General features: G+C 52.2%; 1 protein-coding gene across 1 annotated transcript in view; it reads left to right on the forward strand.

Annotated features, from left to right (window-relative positions):
- Nucleotides 1–268: 268 nt before the first annotated feature.
- snta1 (syntrophin, alpha 1) overlaps nucleotides 269–24,631 on the forward strand; it is a 46,958-nt gene continuing 22,595 nt past the window's right edge. The window contains exon 1 of the mRNA XM_086005919.1: nucleotides 269–985. Within this exon, the coding sequence (XP_085862045.1) occupies nucleotides 544–985 (442 nt within the window). The 5' untranslated portion in view covers nucleotides 269–543. The remainder of the gene's footprint in view (nucleotides 986–24,631) is intronic.

Consider the following 24,631-nt stretch of genomic DNA (forward strand, 5'->3'; position numbering starts at 1 on the left):
ATGAAAATTTAGTGCAAAAATAATATGAATGATCAAATAATTTGAATGAAGTGAGTTTGGATTAAGGCAGACTCCGGGGCCTGAGCCAAGGTGAACAGGTGTAACTCCTGGCCTCGCAACTCGGACCTGCCGGTGTGGCTCAGAACTCCAGAGGGTGGAGATCCTTTGTGGGAAAGTTGATCTAAAGTTTCCGCGGACCCGGGGAGGATTCTGTCCGCCCACTGAGGCGGAACATTTTGGAAAAGGTTTAGGAAAAGTTTGTAAAATATTTGGAAAAAGTTGTCAAAAGTTTAGGGAAAGTTTTGAAAAAGTTGTGAAAAGCTTTGAAAGTATTTGGAAAAAGTTAGGAAAAGTTGTGAAAGTATTTGGAAAAAGTTGTGGAAAGTTGTGAAAAGTTGTGAAAGTATTTGGAAAAAGTGAAAAGTTTCGCCAAGTTTCGGTGGAGTTGCTGCGGCCGCGGCCCCTTTAAGTGGGGGCGGGCCGGGCCGGGAGGGGGAGCGGAGGCTCCCGGCCCCGGACAGTCTGACCGAGCCGGGCGGCGGGATGGTGGTGCGGAGCGGGCTGGTGGAGGTGCGGAGCCCGGAGCCGGAGCCCGAGCGCTGGCGGCGGCTCCTCGCCTCCTTGTCCGAGGACTCGCTGCGGCTCAGCCCGGCCGGAGCTCCCGGGGGGCCGGGGGTGAGTAACGGGGAGCCCGAGCCGCCGCTGCCGCCTCACCCGGACTCGGAGCCCGGCTCCGGCCGCAAGCGCACCGTCCGCATCGTCAAGCAGGAGGCGGGCGGCCTGGGCATCAGCATCAAGGGCGGCCGCGAGAACCACATGCCCATCCTCATCTCCAAGATCTTCCGCGGCCTGGCCGCCGACCAGAGCGGGGAGCTGTTCGTGGGAGACGCCATCCTGTCGGTGAACGGCAGCGACCTGCGGGAAGCCTCGCACGACCAGGCGGTGCAGGCGCTCAAAAAGACGGGCAAAGAGGTGCTGCTGGAAGGTAGGCGCCCCGGGGGAATGGGGGTAATCCCCGGGGGAATGGGGGGGGTAATCCCCGGGGGAATGGGGGGGGTAATCCCCGGGGGAATGGGGGGGGATTCCTGGGGTAAAGGGGGGACCCCCGGGCGGGGGGATAAAGGGGGGAGCCCCAGGGAATGGGGGACCCCCGGGGAAGGGGGGGATTCCTGGGGTAAAGGGAGGACCCCCGGGTGGGGGGAATAAAGGGGGGAGCCCCGGGGAATGGGGGAATTCCTGGGGTAAAGGGGGGACCCCCGGGTGGGGGGGATAAAGGGGGGAGCCCCGGGGGGGGGAGATAAAGGGGGGATCCCGGGGGAATGGGGGGGGGAGCCTCGGGGGAATGGGGGGATTCCTGGGGTAAAGGGGGATCCCCGGGGGAATGGGGGGAAATGGGGAGCCCCCGGGGTAAAGGGGGAGCCCGGGGTAAAGGAGGGGTCGTTGCGGTAAAGGGGGAATGGGGGACCCCCGGGATGACATGTCTGGAGTCCCCTAGCTGTCGCAGCGAGAAAGAAAGACTTTCATTTCTATAGCGCCTTTCACGACCACCGGACGTTCAAAGCGGTTTACAGCCAATGAAGTACTTTTTGAAGTGGAGTCACTGTTGTAATGTGGGAAAGAGAGTGTGAGCAGAGTGACCTCCATCATTCTGAGCACTTTCCCTGTCCATTTATTTTTACTTCCTACTCCTTTCTCCGGCCGCTTTATGTAACCGAGGCTCCCGGGCACTGGTGTCTGGTCCAAAAGTTGCTGCAAGTCTTCGTTTCAGTTTATAAAATGGAATATTGATTTACACATCACTTCAAACGGCTGAAAGTAAAATTGGAGCAGGCGAGTGGAGTTTGTGAAAGTCGGGAACCCTCGTTTCCACAGCATAGGCAGTCGGCTCACTGTCACTCGCCCAGCCGCCCCCTCGCCCAGCCCCAGCCCAGTCTGCGTGTGTTTGGACAGTGCCGGTCGACCATCATTGAGACGTGAAAGTGCCGTGACCCTGGCACCAGATGGTGCAGGTCAAGTCGGCTTTATCAAGCTGTGTGTCCCCTTAAATAAAAGCCGTCACCGACAGCCTGTCACTATCAGTTGCAGATTAAGTTGTTCTGAAAGTACCAGTTGATATACAAGTTGCTGTTGATCAATGGATTCCTGTAGGGTTTTAAAAAAAAGTAATTGAGTTTGGGGAATTGGGTTGGGAGAACGGCGATCAAATCCATCGCAGGCTAGTGGGAGGAAAGTTCTTCTCCGCTGACCGCAAGGGCCGAGTGTGGAGAAAGCTTGAGCAATCTCTAATAATAACACTTTGGGATCCAGTATGTGAGTAATTTGAGACGTGACGTGTGGGGAGTGTAGCGAGCTCGGGAGGAACAGGTGATTCTGGACCTCTGGTTCCCAAAGCTCTCCCCCACTGGGGGTTTTCCTCGCCTGGTGTCTGGGTCTGTTGTAGACTCATTGATAAAGATTGATCGCTGTGATTAGTCAATAACACCACCTTGCATTTATATAGTGCCTTTAACCCAGTTAAACATTCCAGGGCGCTTCACAAACGCGTGATCAAACTAAATTTGACACCGAGCTACATAAGGCGACACTAGAACAGGTGACCAACAGCTTGGTGTCACAGGTAGGTTTTAAGGTGCAACTTAAAGGAGAGAGAGGTCGAGAGGCGGAGAGGTTTAGGGAGGGAATTCCAGAGCCCAGAGCTCAGGGCCCAGGCAGCTGAAGGCACGGCCGCCAATGGTGGAGCGATGGAAATCGGGGAAGCACAAGAGGCCGGAATTGGAGGAGCGCAGAGATCTCGGAGAGTTGTAGGACTGGAGGAGGTTACAGCCAACAACTCCATTATCGTCGTATCATGCGATTACCAGGATGGGAGAAGGCGAACGAGATGGAACTTGGTTATTTTTTTAATCCAGCAATTCCTATGTCTCTAATAGGCCAGTGTGCTAAATAAGTCATGTTGAGGAACACTTGTGTGAGGATTAGGGATTCACTGGTAAGGCTGGGTGGAGAGGCAGTATCTTGGGACAGATTTAGCTTTTGTTTAACTCATGTTGTGCCTGACTTGGAGTGCTTGGTGTTTGCAATAGGCAGTGAGGCAGTTCCCAGCTCTGACACCACTCGCTTCCGTGAGCACCCAGATTTGGTCAGCTATTCACCTGCTGGTCAAGCTTGCTACCTGCTGGGATCCACCTGTTGTACCGACAGGACATAACATAAGAAATCGGAGCAGGAATAGGCCACTTGGCCCCTCGAGCCTGCTCTGCCATTTAATAAGATCATGGCTGATCTTGGGCTCAAAGCCACTTCCCTGCCCGCTCCCCATAACCCTTCACTCCCTTATCTTGCAAAAATCTGTCTATCTCCACCTTAAATGTAATTAATGACCCAGCCTCCACGGCTCTCTGGGGTAGAGAATTCCACAGATTTACGACCCTCTGAGAGAAGAAATTCCTCCTCATCTCAGTTCTAAAAGGGCGACCCTTTATTCTGAAACTATGCCCCCTAGTTCTAGATTGCCCCACGAGGGGAAACATCCTCTCTGCATCTACCATGTCGAGCCCCCTCAGTATCTTATATGTTTCAATAAGATCACCTCTCATTCTTCTAAACTCCAATGAGTATAGGCCCAACCTGCTCAACCTTTCTTCATAAGTCAACCCCTTCATCTCTGAAATAAACCTCGTGAATTGTCTTTGAACTGCCTCCATTGCAAGTATATCCTTCCTTAAATAAGGAGACCTAAACTGTACGCAGTGCTCCAGGTGTGGTCTCACCAATACCCTGTACAGTTGTAGCAGGACTTCCCTGCTTTTATACTCCCAACTCCCTTTGCAATAAAGGCCAACATTCCATTTGCCTTTTTGATTACTTGCTGTACCTGCGTGTTAACTTTTTGTGTTTCATGCACAAGGACCCCCAGGTCCCTCTGAACTGTAGCATTTTGTAATCTCTCTCCATTTGAATAATAGTTTGTTTTTTTATTTTTCCTGCCAAAGTGGATAACCTTGCACTTTCCCACATTATACTCCATCTGCCAAATGTTTGCCCACTCACCTAGCCTGTCTATATCCCTTTGCAGATTCTTTGAGTCCTCTGCACAACTTGCTTTCCCACCCATCTTTGTATCATCCGGCTACAGTACACTCGGTCCCTTCATCCAAGTCATTCATATAAATTGTAAATAGTTGAGGCCCCAGCACCAATCCCTGTGGCACCCCACTAGTTACCGTTTGCCAACCAGCAAATTACCCATTTATCCCGACTCTTTGCTTTCTGTTAGTTAGCCAATTCCCTATCCATGCTAATATATTACCCCCCAATTCCATGAGCTCTTACCTTATATGTGGCACCTTATCGAATGCCTTCTGGAAATCCAAATACACCACGTCCACTGGCTCACCCTTGTCCACCCTGCTCGTTACCTCCTCAAAGAACTCCAAGTTTATTTAAACATGATTTCCCTTTCATAAAACCATGCTGACTCTGCTTGACTATATTAGGATTTTCTAAATGCCCTGCTACTGCTTCCTTAATGAAGGACTCCAGCATTTTCCCAACGACAGACGTTCAGCTAACTGGTCTATAGTTTCCTGCTTTCTGTCTCCCTCCTTTCTTAAATAGGGGTGTTACATTAGCAGTTTTCCAATCCGCTGGGACCTCTCCAGAGTCCAGGGAATTTTGGTATATTGCAACCAATGCATCCACTTCTTTTAAGACCCTGGGATGCAGGCCATCTGGTCCAAGGGACTTGTCGTCTTTTAGTCCCATTATTTTACCGAGTACTATTTCCTTACTGATAGTGATTGTCTTTAGTTCCCCCCTCCCTGTGGCCCCTTGATGATCCATTATTGGGATGTTTTTAGTGTTTTCTACCATGAAGACAGATACAAAATATTTGTTCAGAGTCTCTGCCATTTCCCCGTTCCCCATTATTAATTCCCCAGTCTCATCCTCTAAGGGACCAACGTTTACTTTAGCTACCCTCTTCCTTTTTATACACCTGTAGAAGCTCTTACTATCTGTTTTAATGTTTCTTGCCAGCTTACTCTCATAATTCATCTTTCTTTTTTTAGTCATCCTTTGCTGGTTTTTAAAAATTTCCCAATCCTCTGGCCTTCCACCAATCTTGGCAACATTGTATGACTTCGTTTTCAATTTGATACCATCCTTTACTTCCTTAGTTAGCCACGGATGGTGCTCCCTTCTCTTAAATATATTCCGGTGAGAAAGAAAGATTTTTTGTTGAAATATTTCCTTAAATGTCCGCCAGTGCATTAGGACGGGGAGGAGATTGTCGACAAGGGAGGTGCTGGTGAATTGGGAAGGGTGGGGAATAGAGAGCAAAACAGAAACAGAGCTTCACATCGGAAGTCGGCCTGACCAGGAGTTGAATGTTGCTGATTGGGTTCTATCTCATAGAATCTTAGAATCTTACAGCACAGAGGAGACCATTCGGCCCATCGTGCCTGTGCCGGCTCTTTGAAAGAGCTCTCCAATTAGTCCCACTCCCCCCCGCTCTTTCCCCACAGCCCTGCAAATTTATCCTCTTCAAGTATTTATCCAATTCCCTTTTGAAAGTTATTATTGAATCTGTTTCCACCGCCCTTTCAGGCAGCGCATTCCAGATCATCATAACTCGCTGCGTAAAAAACACTCTCCTCATCTCTCCTCTGGCTCTTTTGCCAATTATCTTCACTCTGTGTCCTCTGGTTACCGACCCTCCCGCCACTGGAAACAGTTTCTCCTTATTTAATCTATCAAAACCCCTCAATAAATCTCCCCTTAAACTTCTCTGCTCTAAGGAGAACAACCCCAGTCTCTCCACCTAGCTGAAGTCCCTCATCCCTGGTACTATCTGCAGGCACTTATTAACCTATTCTTGAGAATTCATTCAGATAAACAAAGGTTCTTGATTTTTCCCCCATTAAACTGAAGCATAAATTGGGACAGCCCCTCCCCCCTCCCTGCCTGAACAGGTGCCGCAATCCTATTGGTTTGGTGAGATGGGAGATTTTGGGAATTCTAGTTTTCGAGTGGGTAAAACTGGACTGAAAGTCCAGAATTAGGTCCCGCACAGCATTACTGAGGCAGGAAAGCCAGTCGAGTGCGTTGAATCCTGTTTGTGCAAAACCTGGAGAAGAAGCATTGTAACCATTTTACAGAGACTCCAGAGACTTGAGCCCATAATCCAGTTGGCACTCCAGTGTAGTACTGAGTGAGTGCTGCACTGTCGGAGGGGCAGTACTGAGGGAGCGCCGCACTGTCGGAGGGGCAGTACTGAGGGAGCGCCGCACTGTCGGAGGGGCAGTACTGAGGGAGCGCCGCACTGTCGGAGGGGCAGTACTGAGGGAGCGCCGCGCTGTCGGAGGGGCAGTGCTGAGAGAGAGCCGCACTGCCGGAGGGGGCAGTACTGAGCGAGCGCCGCACTGTCGGAGGGGCAGTGCTGAGAGAGCGCCGCACTGCCGGAGGGGGCAGTACTGAGGGAGTGCCGCACTGTCGGAGGGGCAGTACTGAGGGAGCGCCGCACTGTCAGAGGTGCCTTCTATCAGATGAGATGATAAACCGAGGCCCCGTCTATTCTCTCAGGTGGACGTACAAGATCCCACGGCACTATTTTGAAGTAGAGCAGGGGAGTTCTCCCCGGTGTCCTGAGGCCAGTATTTATCCCTCAACCAACATCACTAAAATAGATTATCTGGTAATTTATCACATTGCTGTTTGTGGTAGCTTGCATTGCACAAATAGTGCGTTCCCACATTACAGCAGTGACTGCACTTCAAACGTACCTCATTGGCTGTGAAGTGCTTTGGGACGTTCTGAGGTCGTGAAAGGCGCTATAGAAATGCCAGTTTTTTTTTTCAATCACTGAGGAGGTCGGAGCTTTATATCTGAGACTGATTTATTGGGGGGAGGGTCACAGTGAGGGTTGGGTGAGAATGAGGGCGTTCTGTACAGTTCCTGTGTGACTCAGAGCTCTGATTGATGGATGTTGCATCACAAGTTATAATGGGGGTTTGTTGTAGAGTTAACAAGGAATAATGTGTGAGGGATCGAGGCGTTCTGTGCACAGTGTTCCAAAGGGAGACAGGTACAAAAAGTAATCAAAAAGGCTAATAGAATGTTGGCCTTTATCTGGTGGGCTGGATTACACAGGGGCGGAAGTGATGTTACAGTTGTACAGAGCTCTGGTTAGATCCCATCTGGACACTGCGTTCAGTTCTGGGCCCCGCCCCTCAGGAAGGGTGTATTGACCTTGGAGGGGGGGCAGCGCAGATTCACCAGAAAGATCCCGGGGCTAAAAGGGTTAAATTACGAGGACAGGTTGCACAGAGACCAGGCTTGCATTCCCTCGAGTTTAGAAGGTTGAGGGGATTGTTTAATCGAGGTGTTTAAGATGATTAAAGGAGTTGATCGGGTCGAGAGAGAGAAACTATTTCCTCTGGTGGGGGGAGTCCAGAACAAGGGGGCAGAACCTTAGAATTAGAGCCAGGCCGTTCAGGGGTGAAATTGGAATGTCCCAAAGCGCTTTACAGCCAATGAAGTACTTCTTGACGTGGAGTCACTGTTGTAATGTGGGAAACGTGGTAGCCAATTTATGCACAGCAAGCTCCCACAAACAGCAATGTGATAATGACCAGATAATCTGTTTTATGGATGTTGGTTGAGGGATAAATATTGGCCCCAGGACACCGGGGGGGGGGGGGGAACTCCCCTGTTCCTCTTCGAAATAGTGGCCGTGGGATTTTTTACATCCACCTGAGAGCAGACGGGGCCTCGGTTTAACGTCTGACCCGAAAGATGGATTCAGAGACTCCCCACATTCATTATTTTGTCAAACCTTTCGTTTTCTGCAATGCTTCACCACGCTACGAAAAAATCACAGTTGGCCATGATGTGGCGATTTACCTTGCTATGACACGCGTCCTTTAATTGTTAGCTTGGCTCAGTTAGTAGCAGTCTTACCTGAGTCAGAAGTGTGTGGGTTTGAGTCTCACTCCAGAGACGTGAGCACATCAACTAGGCTGACACCAGTGTGCCACGTCTTTTTTTGGGCTGTGCAGCTTAACAGGAACATTGGCTGACACTCCAGTGCAGTACTGAGGGAACGCCGCACTGTCGGAGGGGCAGTACTGAGGGAGCGCCGCACTGTCGGAGAGGCAGTACTGAGGGAGCGCCTCACTGTCGGAGGGGCAGTACTGAGGGAGCGCCGCACTGTCGGAGGGGCAGTACTGAGGGAGCGCCGCACTGTCGGAGGGGCAGTACTGAGGGAGCGCCGCACTGCCGGAGGGGCAGTACTGAGGGAGCGCCGCACTGCCGGAGGGGCAGTACTGAGGGAGCGCCGCACTGCCGGAGGGGCAGTACTGAGGGAGCGCCGCACTGCCGGAGGGGCAGTACTGAGGGAGCGCCGCACTGCCGGAGGGGCAGTACTGAGGGAGCGCCGCACTGCCGGAGGGGCAGTACTGAGGGAGCGCCGCACTGCCGGAGGGGCAGTACTGAGGGAGCGCCGCACTGCCGGAGGGGCAGTACTGAGGGAGCGCCGCACTGCCGGAGGGGCAGTACTGAGGGAGCGCCGCACTGCCGGAGGGGCAGTACTGAGGGAGCGCCGCACTGTCGGAGGGGCGGTACTGCGGGAGCAGCGCACTGTCGGAGGGGCAGTCTTTCGGATGAGAACTTAAACCGAGGCCCCGTCTGCCCTTTTGAGTGGATGTAAAAGGTCCCATGGCACTATTTAAGGAAGAGCAGGGGGAGTTCTCCCCGGTGACCTGGGGAATATTTATCCCTCAATCAACATTGCTAAAAAATCTTTATCTGGTCATTATTATCTTGCTGTGTGCAAATTGGCTGCCGCGTTTCCTACATTACAACAGTGACTACACTTCAAAAAGTACTTCATTGGCTGTAAAGCACTTTGGGACGTCCTGAGGTGGTGAAAGGCGCTGGAGAAATGCGAGTTCTTTTTATCTTCTTGACTGCTCGTGTTTAGAAGATAAGAATGAGAAGTGACCACAGGGCCTCACCTCCTTCTACCGCACGTGTGCACCCCATGAAAATTGGAGGCCGGTGGGGGAGGGGGGCGGCTTCCTTGGTTATCTTTGGAATTTATGAGGAACTTGGAGAGGTTAAATGGGCGAGAGCTCATCGTCGGGTCTGTGGATAGAATGGGGCCGAGTGGCCGTTTCTCGTTCCTCATTTCGTATTTTTGCTGCTGGTTAAAAGGGAGACTTTTTTTCGGAGTCACTCGATCCTCATTCTGTGATCCGACTCCTTGTTTGGTCCGATCGATGATGATGCGCCTGGTTTAATGGCTTCTTTGCGGTGAGACAGTGACCAGAGGTCTGGTCTTCTGGAGGAAGATGAAAGTCTTGATTTGACTTCAAGGAAGTTCATTCAAATGACTTTACCCAGTAATTTGTGGTTCCATCTGGTCAACCCTTCTTCAGATATTGGCAACAGCTCCAGTCAGTTCTCCTCCTCTTCCCTGCCCCTCGCTCTTCCTCCGAGTTCCATTTCCCGGCCTAAATACAAACCCTTTCACAGATGTTGCTTTGGAGAACCGGCACAGATACGATGGGCCGAATGGCCGCCTCCTGTGATTTGGCTCTTGACAACCTGCAAGCTAAACTCTGGACATGTACAATGTAACAATAGGAACAGGAGGAGGCCATTCAGCCCCTCGAGCCTGTAACATTAGGAACAGGAGAAGGCCATTCAGCCCCTCGAGCCTGTAACATTAGGAACAGGAGGAGGCCATTCAGCCCCTTGAGCCTGTAACATTAGGAATAGGAGGAGGCCATTCAGCCCCTTGAGCCTGTAACATTAGGAACAGGAGGAGGCCATTCAGCCCCTCGAGCCTGTAACATTCGGAACAGGAGGAGGCCATTCAGCCCCCTCGAGCCTGTAACACCATTCAATTAGATCATGGCTGATTTGTATCCTAACTCCATTTTCCTGGTGTTGCTCCATATCCCCTGATACCCTTACCCGACAAAAATCTGTTCATCTCAGTCTTGAAATTTTCAATTAACTCCCGGCCTCAACAGCCTTTTCGGGGTTGAGAGTTCCAGATTTCCACCACCCTTTGTGTGAAGAAGTGCTTCCTGACATCACCCCTGAACGGCCTGGCTCTAATTTTAAGGTTCTGCCCCCTTGTTCTGGACTCCCCCCACCAGAGGAAATCGTTTCTCTCTCTCCACCCTGTATAAGTCACTGGTTAGGCCTCAGCTGGAGTATTGTTGATAGTTCTGGGCAGCACACTTCAGGAAAGATGTCGAGGCCTTGGAGAGGGGGCAGAGAGTTGTCGGGATCTGGCACGCCCGACCCGAGAAGGTGATGGGAGCTGATTCCAGCAATAATTTTAACAGGGAGTTGGACGGTACGAGAGGATGAGGAACTGACAGGGTTCCCGACAAAAAGCCTGATTACTCTTTCAATAAACCAGCACGAGCACGATGGGCTGAATGGCCTCCTTCTCTGCTGTAGGTTTCTGTGAGATTCGCGAAGGTCGGGCTTTTTTTAACGAGCGGTCTTCATGATTGTAAAGGCTGCTGCTAAGGCAAGTAGTGATCGACTGATTCCAGTGGTTGGTGAGACAGTAATGAAGGGGCACCAATTTAAAGGTCATTACCAAAAGATTTAGAATGAGAGGTTAGTAAAAACATCTTTAAACAGGGGGCGGTTGGAATGTGAAATTCCTTTTATTTATTATTTTGGAATGGGGGTGGGGCTGACAAGCAAGTATTTATTGCCCATCCCGAGATACCCTGAGGACATTGAGTCAAAGACGCAGTGTGGGACTGGAGTCACGTGTAGCCCCAGACCGGGGAAGGACGGCAGGTTCCCTCCCCTGAAGGACATCAGTGAACCCGTTGGGCTTTTACGACAAGCCGACAGTTTCAGGGTCACTTTCCTGGTGTTAGTGGAACTGAGCCATAAATTCTTTTAAAGGGATAGTTGCTTGTGTCAGCTGTGGCTCAGTGGGCAGCTCTCTCACCTCCGGTCTGAGGGCCATGGGTTCGAGTCCCACTCTGGAGACCTGAGCCCATAAACCACACTGACAATCCAGGGCAGTGCGCGCGGCACTGTCGGAGGGGCAGTACTGAGGGATCGCCGCACTGTCGGAGGGGCAGTACTGAGGGAGCGCCGCACTGTCGGAGGGGCAGTACTGAGGGAGCGCCGCACTGTCGGAGGGGCAGTACTGAGGGAGCGCCGCACTGTCGGAGGGGCAGTACTGAGGGAGCGCCGCACTGTCGGAGGGTCAGTACTGAGGGAGCGCCGCACTGTCGGAGGGTCAGTACTGAGGGAGCGCCGCACTGTCGGAGGGGCAGTACTGAGGGAGCGCCGCACTGTCGGAGGGGCAGTACTGAGGGAGCGCCGCACTGTCGGAGGTGCCATCTTTCGGATGAGACATTAATCCAAGGCCCTGTCTGCCCCCTCGTGTGGACGTAAAAGCTCCCATGGTTCTTTTTCGAAGAACAGCGGAGTTCTCCCCGGTGTCTTGACCAATATTTATTCCTCAACTAACATCATTTTTTAAAAAAACAGATTATCTGGTCATTATCAGGTTGCTGTTTGTGGGATCTTGCTGTGTGCAAATTGGCTGCCGCGTTTCCTACATTACAAGAGCGACCACACTTCAAAAGTACGTCATTGGCTGTACAGCGCTTTGGGACGTCCCGAGACCGTGAAAGGCGCTATAGAAATGCAAGTCCCACTGGCGGAAGGGTCGAGAACCAGAGGACACTGATTTAAGGTGATTGGCAGAAGAACCAAAGGCGACATGAGGAAAAACTTTTTTCTGCAGTGAGTGGTTAGGATCTGGAATGCACTGCCTGAAAGGGTGGTGGAGGCAGATTCAATCACAGCTTTCAAAAGGGAGTTGGATAAGTACCTGAAGGAAAAAAATTAGCAGGTCTCCGGGGAGAGGGCGGGGGAGTGGGACTAGCTGAAGTGCTCTTGCAGAGAGCTGGCATGGGCTCGAAGGGCCGAATGGCCTCCTCCTGTGCTGTAACCAGTATGATTTGGGGGACACATCACTGCTCCGACCATTCAGGCCCATGGGCAACACTTGTCAAGTAGGAGCTGCTCACCCGTTCCCCCCGACCCTCTCTCCCCTCCTCTTCCCACCCCCTGAGCAAACCATCCTGCGTAAACAGTCACGCTGGGAGTGCGGGCCATGGTTTACTGATCCTTTCATTTAGCTGGGGCAGTGCTGCGAAGGTTGGGACTCGGAACACCAGCCCACCTGCAGCCCGGGCTCTGGAGGCCGCCAGTTTACAAGAGGGAGCAGGTGACTGGAATCCTGCCGTCTCCACGGTAACGATCATCAGTCAGGCTTTTTGGCTGGGCCGACAGCACTGGGATGGCGAGCTGGGCTGTTCGCTGCCTTAGATGGTAATGAGCTTTTGTGCTTTTCCCCCTCAGCGGACTGTTGCAAAAGTGAAATTCCTCGCAGACGCCAGTGTTTATACCAATTCTGGAGCCAAATCCTTGGCTTGATTTCCAGTTGCTGTCAGTAGGACAGTTTCACAGCATTCCTCCGTCATCCACCTCAGCCCAGCCTGGTTAGGCTGTCGCACCTTGGATTTGAGCTCTGCTGCTCAGCCATGATGCGGTGTGAGTAGGGAAATGACGAGAATTGGTCATCAGTTAAGGGAGTTCTGTACCAAATAAGGTGGCAGCCGTGGGCAGCACCCTCGCCTCTGAGTTAGAAGGTTGTGGGTTCAGGTTCCACTCCAGAGACTTGAGCACAAAAATCTAGACTGACACTCCCAGTGCAGTGCTGAGGGAGCACCGCACTGTCGGAGGGGCAGTACTGAGGGAGGGCCGCACTGTCGGAGGGGCAGTACTGGGGGAGCGCCGCACTGTCGGAGGGGCAGTACTGAGGGAGAGCCGCACTGTCGGAGGGGCAGTACTGAGGGAGGGCCGCACTGTCGGAGGGGCAGTACTGAGGGAGGGCCGCACTGTCGGAGGGGCAGTACTGAGGGAGGGCCGCACTGTCGGAGGGGCAGTACTGGGGGAGCGCCGCACTGTCGGAGGGGCAGTACTGAGGGAGGGCCGCACTGTCGGAGGGGCAGTACTGGGGGAGCGCCGCACTGTCGGAGGGGCAGTACTGGGGGAGCGCCGCACTGTCGGAGGGGCAGTACTGAGGGAGAGCCGCACTGTCGGAGGGGCAGTACTGAGGGAGCCAATATTTATCCCTCAATCAGATTATCTGGTCATTATCACATTGCGTTTCCTATATTACAACAGTGACCGCACTTCAAAAGTTACTCTTGTTTGTTTCCTAAGCGGTGACACCCGAGTGACCCTGGCCGAGTGCTGGGAGCGGCCATCACCCTGAATCACATGAGAAAGCATGGCACGAGTGAAGGGCGGTTCCCCCCGCTCCTGGCTACAGACTGTTGGGGACTAGCTCTGTCTCACCACTCAATGTCCTGGGTCACACATGATCCCTAATCATTAAAACTCCAGAATATTCACCCTGACCTCTGTGGTTTAGCCTCAGCCTGCTGCCTTACAAAGACGGAACGTTTCAAGGGCAAAAGAACAAAGAGTCCCGTGGTGGGCCCAGCCACGTTTGGGCGCCTCCCGTAATAACCCAGGCTGTTGTGTAGTGAGGTTTGACAGTAAACAGTGAGAGGTCAGCTGTCCTTGGTGGGTTTGGCTGACTGCGGGGAGGCTGGCATGTCGAGGTATTTGGTTACATGTCAGTGTTTGAACAGCAGAGTGTGATACTGTGAGACCCAAGCCAGCTGTTGCCAAAACTCCTCCGTTAACCCAGCACTCAGCACTTGGCAACCCTGCTGTATTTGCACAGGGAACAGCTGGCGTCTTAAAGGGCCAGTGCCCTGAGCGATGTCCAGCTGATGTTTGGTGTGAACTTTCAGTGAGCGACACAATCAAATTGTTTCCACTCCTGACTGTGAGATATCGTTAATTCACAGAACTCCCAGGTGAGAGACTCTAAACCAGACATTTAGAACAGACCTGGCCACAAACATTGCAAAGAGACTAGACTCAAATCTCAGTGGCTGACTGTTGTTTTATTGAATGAGGCTGTTTCAGGTTAGGGATTGTTCCAGGCACTGGTACTTATGGATCTATACAGGCCCCACAGATCTGCAAACCACTCGTGACTGCCATGGCTCAGTGGGCAGCACTCTCGCATCTGAGTCAGAAGGTTGTGGGTTCAAGTCCCACTCCAGAGACTTGAGCATAGAAACCTAGGCTGACACTCCAGTGCAGTGCCGAGGGAGCGCTGCACTGTCGGAGGGGCAGTACTGAGGGAGCGCTGCACTGTCGGAGGGGCAGTACTGAAGGAACGCCGCACTGTCGGAGATGCTGTCTTTTGAATGAGATGTTAAACCAAGGCCCCGTCTGCTCTCTCAGGCGGACATCAAAGATCCCATGGCACTATTTTGAAGAAGAGCAGGGGAGTTCTCCCCGGTGTCCTGGGGCCAATATTTATCCCTCAATCAACATCACTAAAACAGATTTACGATAGCAAAATACTGCAGATGCTGGAAATCCGAAATAACAACAGAAAATGCTGGAAAAACTCAGCAGGCCAGGCAACATCCGTGGAGAGAAACTAGAGTCGACGTTTCGGGTCAAAACCCTTTGTCAGGACTGAAAAAGCACAGGAAATGAAACAAATTAAAAGGCCAGTTTGGGGGCTGAGAGAACAAGAGAAGTGAAGAGACATTAAGAGGTATTCAAAACCAGACGAGATGGTGATAGGACTAGTGGAGACAAAAGATGGCTCTAGATTAGGTGTGAAATGTTCTGGCAGAATGGGAGACAACTGCCATGTGGGAGAGAGAAAAAGGAGGGGGGGAAAGGGAAAAACTAAAACAAAGGGGTGGATAAAAAATATATAAAAATGTAATAGGGGCCGATTACATTTTTACTTATATTTTTTATCCACAGCTTTACACAGCAACAAGGCTGCTCCTCGAAAGTGATTTTGATGATTTGGGAAAAATGAAAGCGCCCTACACTTTCTCGAAGCTGGAGTAGATCCTAGTCCAATACTGGACCCACACACCAGTGCTGATCCCAACATCCCGTAACCAGGCCGGCTGCCATTGGCGGATGGAGCAGGATGACTGGTGAAGCAGAGTTGGGCGGCGAGACCCCTCATCCTGCTGGCTCGTGAGTCCCCGGCTTAAAAACAGCCGCAAATCCAGGATGCAGTATGAACAACAACAACTTGCAGTTATACAGCTCCTCTCGCGTAGTGAAACATCCCAAGGTGCTTCACAGGAGCGATTATCAAATGAAATTTGACACCGAGCCACATAAGGAGATATTGGGACAGGTGACCAAGAGGTCGGTTTTAAGGAGCATCTTAAAGGAGGCCGAAGAGGTTTAGGGAGGGAATTCCAGAGCTCCGGGCCCCAGGCAGCTGAAGGCACGGCCACCAATGGTGGAGCGATAGAAATCAGGGATGCGCAAGAGGCCAGAATTGGAGGAGTGCTGAGATCTCGGAGGGTTGTGGGGCTGGAGGAGGTTACAGTGATAGGGAGGGGCGAGGCCCTGGAGGGATTTGAATACGAAGATGAGAATTTTAAAATCGAGGCATTGCCGGACTGGGAGCCAATGTAGGTCAGCGAGTACAGGGAGTGATGGGTGAACGGGATTTAGTGCGAGTTAGGACACGGGCAGCCGAGTTTCGGAAGACGGGGATGTAAGCGAAGTGATGTTTCCCAGTGCCAGTCAGCTGCCTTTAACCTCTGGTTGTAGAGACTGTGTTGGTGAGGAGAGGTTTGGCTGAGGTTTGATAAACTGGCCTGGAGCTCTAGATGTGATCACACAATAATGCTGGACCGTGTGAGGTGATGCTGCGAGGGGGAGGGCAAGTGTTGAGCTGCTTTCTTTAAGCTGCCCGTCCTTCACCCCGGAGATCGCTCTCTGACACCCGGCCCCTGTGTGTAAGGCAGGTGAATGGCCAGTATGGATATCTGTCGGGACCACCGAGGGGCCTGTTGCCCACCAGACCAAAGACTTTCAGATAGATCACCCCTCAACCTTCTGAACTGGAGGGAATACAAGCCCAGTCTGTGCAACCTGGCCTCGTAATTTATCCCTTTTAGCCCCGGTATTGTTCTGGTGAATCTGCGCTGCTCCCCCTCCGGGGCCAATATATCCGTCCTGAGGAGCGGGGCCCAGAACTGAACCCAGTGACTCCAGGTGGTGTCTGACCGAGGCTCTGTACAACTGAAGCATCGCTTCCTTCCCTTTGTACCCCCACTAGAGCCACAGTGGGGTCTGTTACCTCCCCCCAGGGAGGCTTCCTCTGTTTATTTTTAGACCCTAAACCATCTAAGCTGTTGCGAGGAGGCTCTGACAGAGGTTGCTTCCGGCATTGACTCGCTGATGTCGCAGTGTGTTAAGCTTGCTGTTGCCCATGACTGGGTTGGGTTGTAGAATTCTGGCTCTGTGTGTGTTTAAAATAAATCCGATCCACAAGTACACGAGCTCCCTGCCCAGGACATCCTGCCTGGATTGGCGCTTGGACTGTTCCATGATATTATTCACACTCCTGACCTTTCAACCGGTGGAACACCAAGGGCTCCATTTGGTTTAACTCTTTCCATCCATCTGTTCTTTTCCCAAAGATTCTTACTCCCCCGCCGATGATCTCCTTGAGGTGCTGCCCTGTGCTGGGACAGAGCCAGGGTCACTGAGCGGCCTTTAGTCCTTTGTCCAAGTGGCTGTTCTCCTGTGGGCCCAAACAGGGAACGCTGACTGACTATCCGACTGTGGGGGCATCACAGCCAAGCCCGATCCAAAATAGTCACTGGATAATCCAGAACAAGAAGGAACTTGGTTCTAGTTCGAATAGTATCAGGTTTTAATTTGACTGATACCAGTTTCTGCTTTAGCTAGTTGTAGTTAGACTGGTGTCCAATGCTAGTTAGACTGGTATCTAGTTCTAGTTAGACTGGTGTCTGGTTTAGTTTGACTAGTTCCAGTTAGACTGGTGTCTGATTCTAGTTTGACCAGTACCTGATTCTAGTTAAGACTGGTATCTAGTTCCAGTTAGACTGGTGTCTGATTCTAGTTTGACCAGTACCTGATTCTAGTTAAGACTGGTATCTAGTTCCAGTTAGACTGGTGTCTGGTATAGTTTGCCTAGTTCTAGTTGGGCTGGTGTCTGGTTCTAATTTGACCAGTACCTGATTCTAGTTAGACTGGTGTTCGGTTTGGGTTGACTAGTTCCAGTTAGACTGGTGCTGGTCAGTTTGCTATTTGCTGTTTGAATTTATGTCCAGCCCTGACTAAAATAGTTTTGCAGCGTTGCCGAGCGCTGGTTCCGAGAGTTCGGACCCGAAGTGTAATCTGGGCTTTTTGCCTCGGACTCGCGCAGGTCTGCCGTGTATAAGCTGCATTTCCTGTTTTTCTGCCAGTCTAACATGTCAGCCCCTGAACTCGACCTCAACTTTGTAACTTTGAAATTCTATGAAGGCATTCCAGAAAGGGAAATAAAAGCAAATGAAATATGTGTTTACCATGTCCTCGGCACATTTCACAATACAGTGTACGGTGTGTGGGTAAACACAACCGCAATTCTAGGGACAGGAGGAGGCCATTCAGCCCCTCGAGCCTGTTCCACCAATCAATGAGATCAGGGCTGATCTGTCCCTCGGCTCCATTCACCCGCCTTTGCTCCCTGTCCCCGGATACCCTTACCCAACAAATCTATCGACCTCAGTATCGAAAGCTCCGCAGCCATCTGGGGGAGAGAGTTCCCAGTGTGAGCCCTGTCCAGGGAGGAGCCGTGCTGTATATCAAAGAGTAAAAGAAAGACTTGCATTTCTACAGCACCTTGCGTGACCTCGGGAGGCCTCAAAGTGCTCGACAGCCAATGAAGTGCTTTTTGAAGTCTAGCGGGGAGAGAAAAATCCCAGCGTTATTGCCTGGGTGTTGCTGGTCAGCTGATGGTGGATTACAGGGAGCAGTGGCCCGGCCCGGGGGGGGGGCAAGGCCGCAGGCCCGGCCCGGGGGGGGGGGGGGGGGGGGGGCAAGGCCGCAGGCAGTCGGGGAAGAAAAATAACATTGAAACAAAATAATAAATGGCTCCAATATAGAAAGTTTGAAGTGGAATAATTTTGAGATTACTGGAGAGAAACTAAACCACACGGGTATTTGTCCACTGCTGAGAGGGAATTAAATTTTTAAAAAAAAAAATCATTTCAAATTAAAACCAGATTCCGCTGCACAAATTGCAGGGAGTTCAGGCTTGGGCAGGATGGAGCATTCTAGAAACTGTGACAAACAGCTGCTCATTCCTTTATTCCACTGAGTAGGACACTTGTGTATAAATAGAACAGGCTGGCGAGAACCCTTCTCTGTTCATTGAGGAGTTGGAGCACGTCGTCGCGACTGTCCGAGACCTCGGAGCACTTCACGTACAATGAAGGACGTTCAGACAGCGAGACCGTACACACAGCAAGCCATGAATGTTCGGCTAAACAGTCTTCTGTGATGGTGTTGAGGGAGGAATGTTGGTCGGGATACTGGGGGAACTCCCTGCTTTGAAGTAGTGCCAAGGAATCGTTAATGTTCATAAACTGAGGCCCGAATTGCCGGTTCCAACGTCTTATTTGAAAGACTGCCCCTCCGACAGTGCGGCACTCCCTCAGTACTGCCCCTCCGACAGTGCGGCGCTCCCTGAGTTCCGCCCCTCTGACAGTGCAGCGCTTCCTCGGTTCCGCCCCTCCGACAGGGCGGCGCTTCCTCAGTACTGCCCCTCCGACAGGGCAGCGGTCCCTCAGTACTGCCCCTCCGACAGGGCAGCGGTCCCTTAGTACTGCCCCTCCGACAGTGCAGCACTCCCTCGGCACTGCCCCTCCGACAGTGCAGCACTCCCTCACTACTGACCCTCCGACAGTGTGTGGGGAGGGGGATCTCTGGGGTCCTTGAACGTGGTGCCCTAGGTACAGTTCTGGGCACTATTATCTGAAACACATCCAGGCATTGGAGAGTGTGCAGCAAAGGGAAACTAACCCAAGAGCTTGGATCAGGCACCTGAGGTCTGAGAGAGGAGGTGCAGGAACCCGGGAGTGTTTCTGCTGGTGAAGTGAAGCCTCCAAGCTGATCTTAGAGGATTCAAGGTCCTAAAGGATGTAGCCAAGATAAACATCTACACGTTTAACATAGTCACAGATTCTACAGCATGAATTAGTAGCTCTCACCGAGCCGGCACAGGCACGATGGGCCGAATGGCTTCCCTCTGTGCTGTATTATTCTATGATTCCGAGAGGGCAGAGCATCCAACGTAGAAGAGAGAGGGTGGGAAGTGCTGGTCAGATTTAACAAGTTTATGCAGAGGGTGAGGAATGAATGGAACGGACACCAGGGGAGGTAATCGGGGCTGAAGTCCCGTTCACCCTTCACCCCTGTGCTCGCTGATCTACATCGGCTCCCGGTTCGGCAACGCCATAAATTCAAAATTCTAATCCCTGTTTTCAAATCCCTCCGTGGCTTCGCCCCTCCCTATCTCTGTAACCTCCTCCAGCCCCACAACCCTCTGAGATCTCTGCGCTCCTCCAATTCCGGCCTCTTGAGCATCCCCCGATTTCCATCGCTCCACCATCGACGGCCGTGCCTTCAGCTGCCTGGGCCCCGAGCTCTGGAATTCCCTCCCTGAACCTCTCCGCCTCTCTCCTTTAAGACTCTCCTTAAAACCTCCCTCTTTGACCAAGCTTTTGGTTATCTGTTCTAATATCTCCCTCTGTGGCTCGGTGTCCATTTTTGTTTGACAATCGCTCCTGTGAAGCGCCTTGGGACGATTTACGACGTTAAAGGCAAGTTTCTGGCTAAAACTGGTGCTTCTGATGCGGCAGACTGACTCCGCTAACAACCTGTCTTCCATAGTCCGCTCACCACGATGTCTCTTGGCATTTGGTGTAATTGCTCATTTCCGTGGTGCCTGACTTTCGATTGGTTCATTATTTGCCGACTTCATATCGACTAAAAAAGAAATTGAGGTTCAGAAAGATGAACTTTTTTTCAAATGTTTCTTCAAAACCCAACCTCCCGACTACATTCCGGCTAAACCTCCCTCTCGCAAACACCAAATTCAAGAGGAATTTAAAGGTGGTCCCTGTCCTATCACTGCTGTCTCTGGCAGGGGAATATTCTGGAATCTGAGCCAACCAGAGGCTGGATTTATTTTGAATGTTGAGATAATCCAGTCAGCGGGGAGTGGGAAGGGTTGTGATGTGAGATCAGTAACCCGTCACAGTATTGGCTACGATAGTGTAGTGGTTCTGGGCCCCTGACCTCAGGAAGGATATATTGACCTTGGAGGGGGAACAGCGCAGATTCACCAGAACGATACCGGGGCTAAAAGAGTTGAATTCTGAGGACCGGTTGTACAGACTTGGCTCGTGTTCCTTGCGTTTAGAAGATTGAGTGGTGATCTGTTCGAGGTGTTGATGTCATGTTGAACCATCTCTGGAACTGGAACTCCCAGCGTGGTGTAAATACCTAAAGCCCGTCTCCGCATGTGGGCCTCAAAGACTTTGTGAGGTTTATGTCCTCTGAAGACAGCCCATGTAAGACCCATTGTCGACACTTTCGAAGTCCAGCTTGGCTCGGTCGGTATCACTTTGTCTGCTCTCTCAGGTGGACGTAAAAGATCCCACGGCACTATTCAAAGAAGAGGAGGGGAGTTCTCCCCGGTGTCCTGGGGCCAATATTTATCCCTCAACCAACATCACTAAAAACAGATTATCGGGTCATTATCACATTGCTGTTTGTGGGATCTTGCTGTGCACAAATTGGCTATCACGTTCCCTACATTACAACAGTGACATTTCAAAAGTATTTCATTGGCTGTAATTCATTCAAAAGTATTTCATTGGCACGGTGGCATAGTGGTTAGCACTGTTGCCTCACAGCGCCAGGGACTCGGGTTCGAATCCGGCCTCGGGCGACTGTCTGTGTGGAGTTTGCACATTCTCCCCGTGTTTGCGTGGGTTTCCTCCGGGTGCTCCGGTTTCCTCCCACAGTCCAAAGATGTGCAGGTTAGGTTGATTGGCTATGATAAATTGACCCTTAGTGTTAGGGGGATTAAATACGTGGGGTTACGGGGATAGGGTGGGATATGTGTTGGTGTAGGGGTTACGGGGATCGGGTGGGATATGTGTCGGTGCAGGCTCGATGGGCCGAAATGGCCTCTATCTGCACTGTGAGGTTTCTGTGATTCTGTGAAAGCGGTTTGGGGCCTCCTGAGGTGGTGAAAGGCGCTATAGAAATGCAGGACTTTGAGAGTTAGAAGGAGTTGGGTTCAAGCCCCACCGAAGTACTGAGGCAGTGCTGCATTGTCAGAGATGCCATCTCTCAAGCTGAGGTCCTTACTGTCTAATCTAGGTAGCCATTGAAGATCCCATGACACTATTGAAGGACTTGTCGACAATTCTCCTCTGTTTAGGTCAAGGTTCCTTCCTCAGCCATCACCATGAAAAACACACAATCGCTACTCATTCACCTCAATGCTGCCTGTGGGATCTTGCTATGCACAATAGCAATCGCATTTCAAAGTGATTCATTGCGCCAAGTGCCTTGAGCCGTTGTTGAGAAGCATGATGAGGCATTGTAGAAAGAGAGACTTGCATTTCTATAGCGCCTTTCACGACCTCAGGACATCCCAAAGCGCTTTACAGCCAATGAAGTACTTTTTGGAGTGTAGTCACTGTTGGAATGTAGGAAACGTGACGGCCAATTTACGCACAGCAAGCTCCCACAAACAACAGTGGGATAAATGACCAGATAATCTGTTTTTAGTGATGTTGGTTGAGGGATAAATATTATCCAGGGAGAACTCCCCTGCTCTTCAGAATAGTGCCGTGGGACCTTTTACATCCACCTGAGAGAGCAGCTGGGCCTACGTTGAGTTTAACACGGCATCCAGTGTATAAATGCAAGGCTCCTGCCTTTTTTTGAAGGACAGTCAAGGACAGGCTCCACCAGACCTCATCCTCCGTGCTCCAGGGATGCCTGCCCACTGAAGGTGCAGTGATTCGGAACTTCGCTCTCTCTCTCTCTCTCTCTCTCTTAACTCGCACACCACCCAGAGCTGAGAATCAGGACACAAACTAATGTGTTTGTTGTGGAATTAATAGGAAATTTCAGCATCATAACCCCAACAAAATCGAATTCGTGACTGAGTTATGGTAATGTTAACATTCCGTCTTTTTAAAAAAAAAGTAATTCCTGGAACAAATTATATTTTTTTACTTTGATTGGAAGCCCACAGGTTGGGGGATAGATTAAATGGAAACAGCACTTCCAACTGGTGTGATAGATTTGAACACCCTTCCTTCATTTATTCTCCTACCTGTGAGAACGATTGACTTTCGGCTGCGTGTTTGGGTCCTCACTGATTTCTCTGTCGCGCGCCCTCTCTCGCTCTGGCTCTTTTCCCCCCCCCCTGCAGGTTCCGGCCTGTGCTGGAAGCGGTTGCCTGGGCGATGGTGGCCTCTCTCTGTCACCTCGTCTCAGTGACCTGATTGTGCTTTGTGCATTTGCAAAGCAAAGTGGGTTTTATTTTTCCAAGCAACTTTTCTCGCAGTCAAAAACCCTCTTTCAGTCTGAACCACAAAGAGCCTTTCCTGTTTTGTTTATTAAATATTCATCTCTGGATTTCTCCGCTCTACTCCAGCTCGGGAGCATCGGTTTACAGGCCCCGGCTGCCCTCTGGTGCTTCACACCGTGAGTAGCGGCAGGATATTTGACTGCAGAAGGCATCACTGTCCACGTGTGCACTTCATACATCGAGGTTACAACACTGACCATAGAAGATAGGAGCAGGGGTAGGCCATTCGGCCCCTCGAGCCTGCTCCGCCATTCAATGAGATCATGGCTGATCATCCAAATTCAGTACCCTGTCCCTGCTTTCTCCCCATATCCCTTTAGCCTCAGGAAATATATCGAACTCCTTCTTGAATATATTTAATGAATTGGCCTCCACTGCCTTCTGTGGTAGAGAATTCCACAGGTTCACCACTCTCTGGGTGAAGAAATTCCTCCTCATCTCTGTCCTAAATGGCTTACCCCTTATCCTTAGACTGTGACCCCTGGTTCTGGACTCCCCGGCCATCGGGAACATCCTTCCTGCATCTAGTCTGTCCAGTCCTGTTAGAATTTTATAAGTTTACCTTCCACTTGAGTAAATATTTCCAATCACATTTACCCACCTTGATTCCCATTCCCTTCATCCTCCTCTCCAATCTTATCCTAAGTGTTGACACAGTTTCTGCCTCGGCCATTAACCCTATGAGTGAATCCCACAGCCTCACAACTCTGTGTGAAGACGTTTCTCCTGCCCTCTGTTCTAAATCTCTTACATTTAATCTTCTATCTGTGGCCCCTGGTTCTAGATCCTCGCCGAAAGGCCTCAGTCAGCTTCTATCCCATCCTTCCATAATGTTAAACACGTCCATCGGCACGGCCTGTAATTTCAGCGGAGGTCACTGGCGAGAGGTCAGCAGACTATTTTTTGATCCTCCAGCGATATTCTTTGATGGGTAGAGGAGGGGGTGGGCAGTTATTTCAGTGATTCCGCCATTCCCTGCAGTCGGACAAGGTTCCGGCTACAATCCCCAGTCTGTGCCTAAAAACAGGGATCGCCGGACAGCTGGAGCGATGCAACAATTGGGGGAAAGGGTAAACGGATTAAAGCCTCTTCCCCACTTTCCCACCCCCCGCCCTCCCGTGTGCTCCCCCCTTCCCCCCCTCTTTCCCCCCCTCTTTCCCCCCCTCTTTCCCCCCCCTCTTTCCCCCCCCCTCTTCCCCCCCCTCTTCCCCCCCCCCCTCTTCCCCCCCCCCCTCTTCCCCCCCCCCCCTCTTCCCCCCCCCCCTCTTCCCCCCCCCCTCTTCCCCCCCCCCTCTTCCCCCCCCCCTCTTCCCCCCCCCTCTTTCCCCCCCCCCTCTTCCCCCCCCCTCTTCCCCCCCCCCCCCCCTCTTCCCCCCCCCCCCCTCTTCCCCCCCCCCCTCTTCCCCCCCCCCCCTCTTCCCCCCCCCCCTCTTCCCCCCCCCCCCCTCTTCCCCCCCCCCCTCTTCCCCCCCCCTCTTCCCCCCCCCCTCTTCCCCCCCCCCCTCTTCCCCCCCCCCCCCCTCTTCCCCCCCCCCTCTTCCCCCCCCCTCTTCCCCCCCCCCTCTTCCCCCCCCCCCTCTTCCCCCCCCCCTCTTCCCCCCCCCCTCTTCCCCCCCCCCCTCTTCCCCCCCCCCTCTTCCCCCCCCCCTCTTCCCCCCCCCCTCTTCCCCCCCCCCTCTTCCCCCCCCCCTCTTCCCCCCCCCCCTCTTCCCCCCCCCCCCTCTTCCCCCCCCCCCCTCTTCCCCCCCCCCCTCTTCCCCCCCCCCCTCTTCCCCCCCCCCTCTTCCCCCCCCCTCTTCCCCCCCCCTCTTCCCCCCCCCTCTTCCCCCCCCCCCCTCTTCCCCCCCCCCCCTCTTCCCCCCCCCCCTCTTCCCCCCCCCCCCTCTTCCCCCCCCCTCTTCCCCCCCCCCTCTTCCCCCCCCCCCTCTTCCCCCCCCCCTCTTCCCCCCCCCCTCTTCCCCCCCCCCTCTTCCCCCCCCCCTCTTCCCCCCCCCCCTCTTCCCCCCCCCCTCTTCCCCCCCCTCTTCC

Source organism: Somniosus microcephalus, chromosome 13 (assembly GCF_052327205.1).
Source record: "Somniosus microcephalus isolate GS21.2 chromosome 13, FLI_Smic_1.0, whole genome shotgun sequence".
Lineage (NCBI taxonomy): Eukaryota > Metazoa > Chordata > Chondrichthyes > Squaliformes > Somniosidae > Somniosus > Somniosus microcephalus.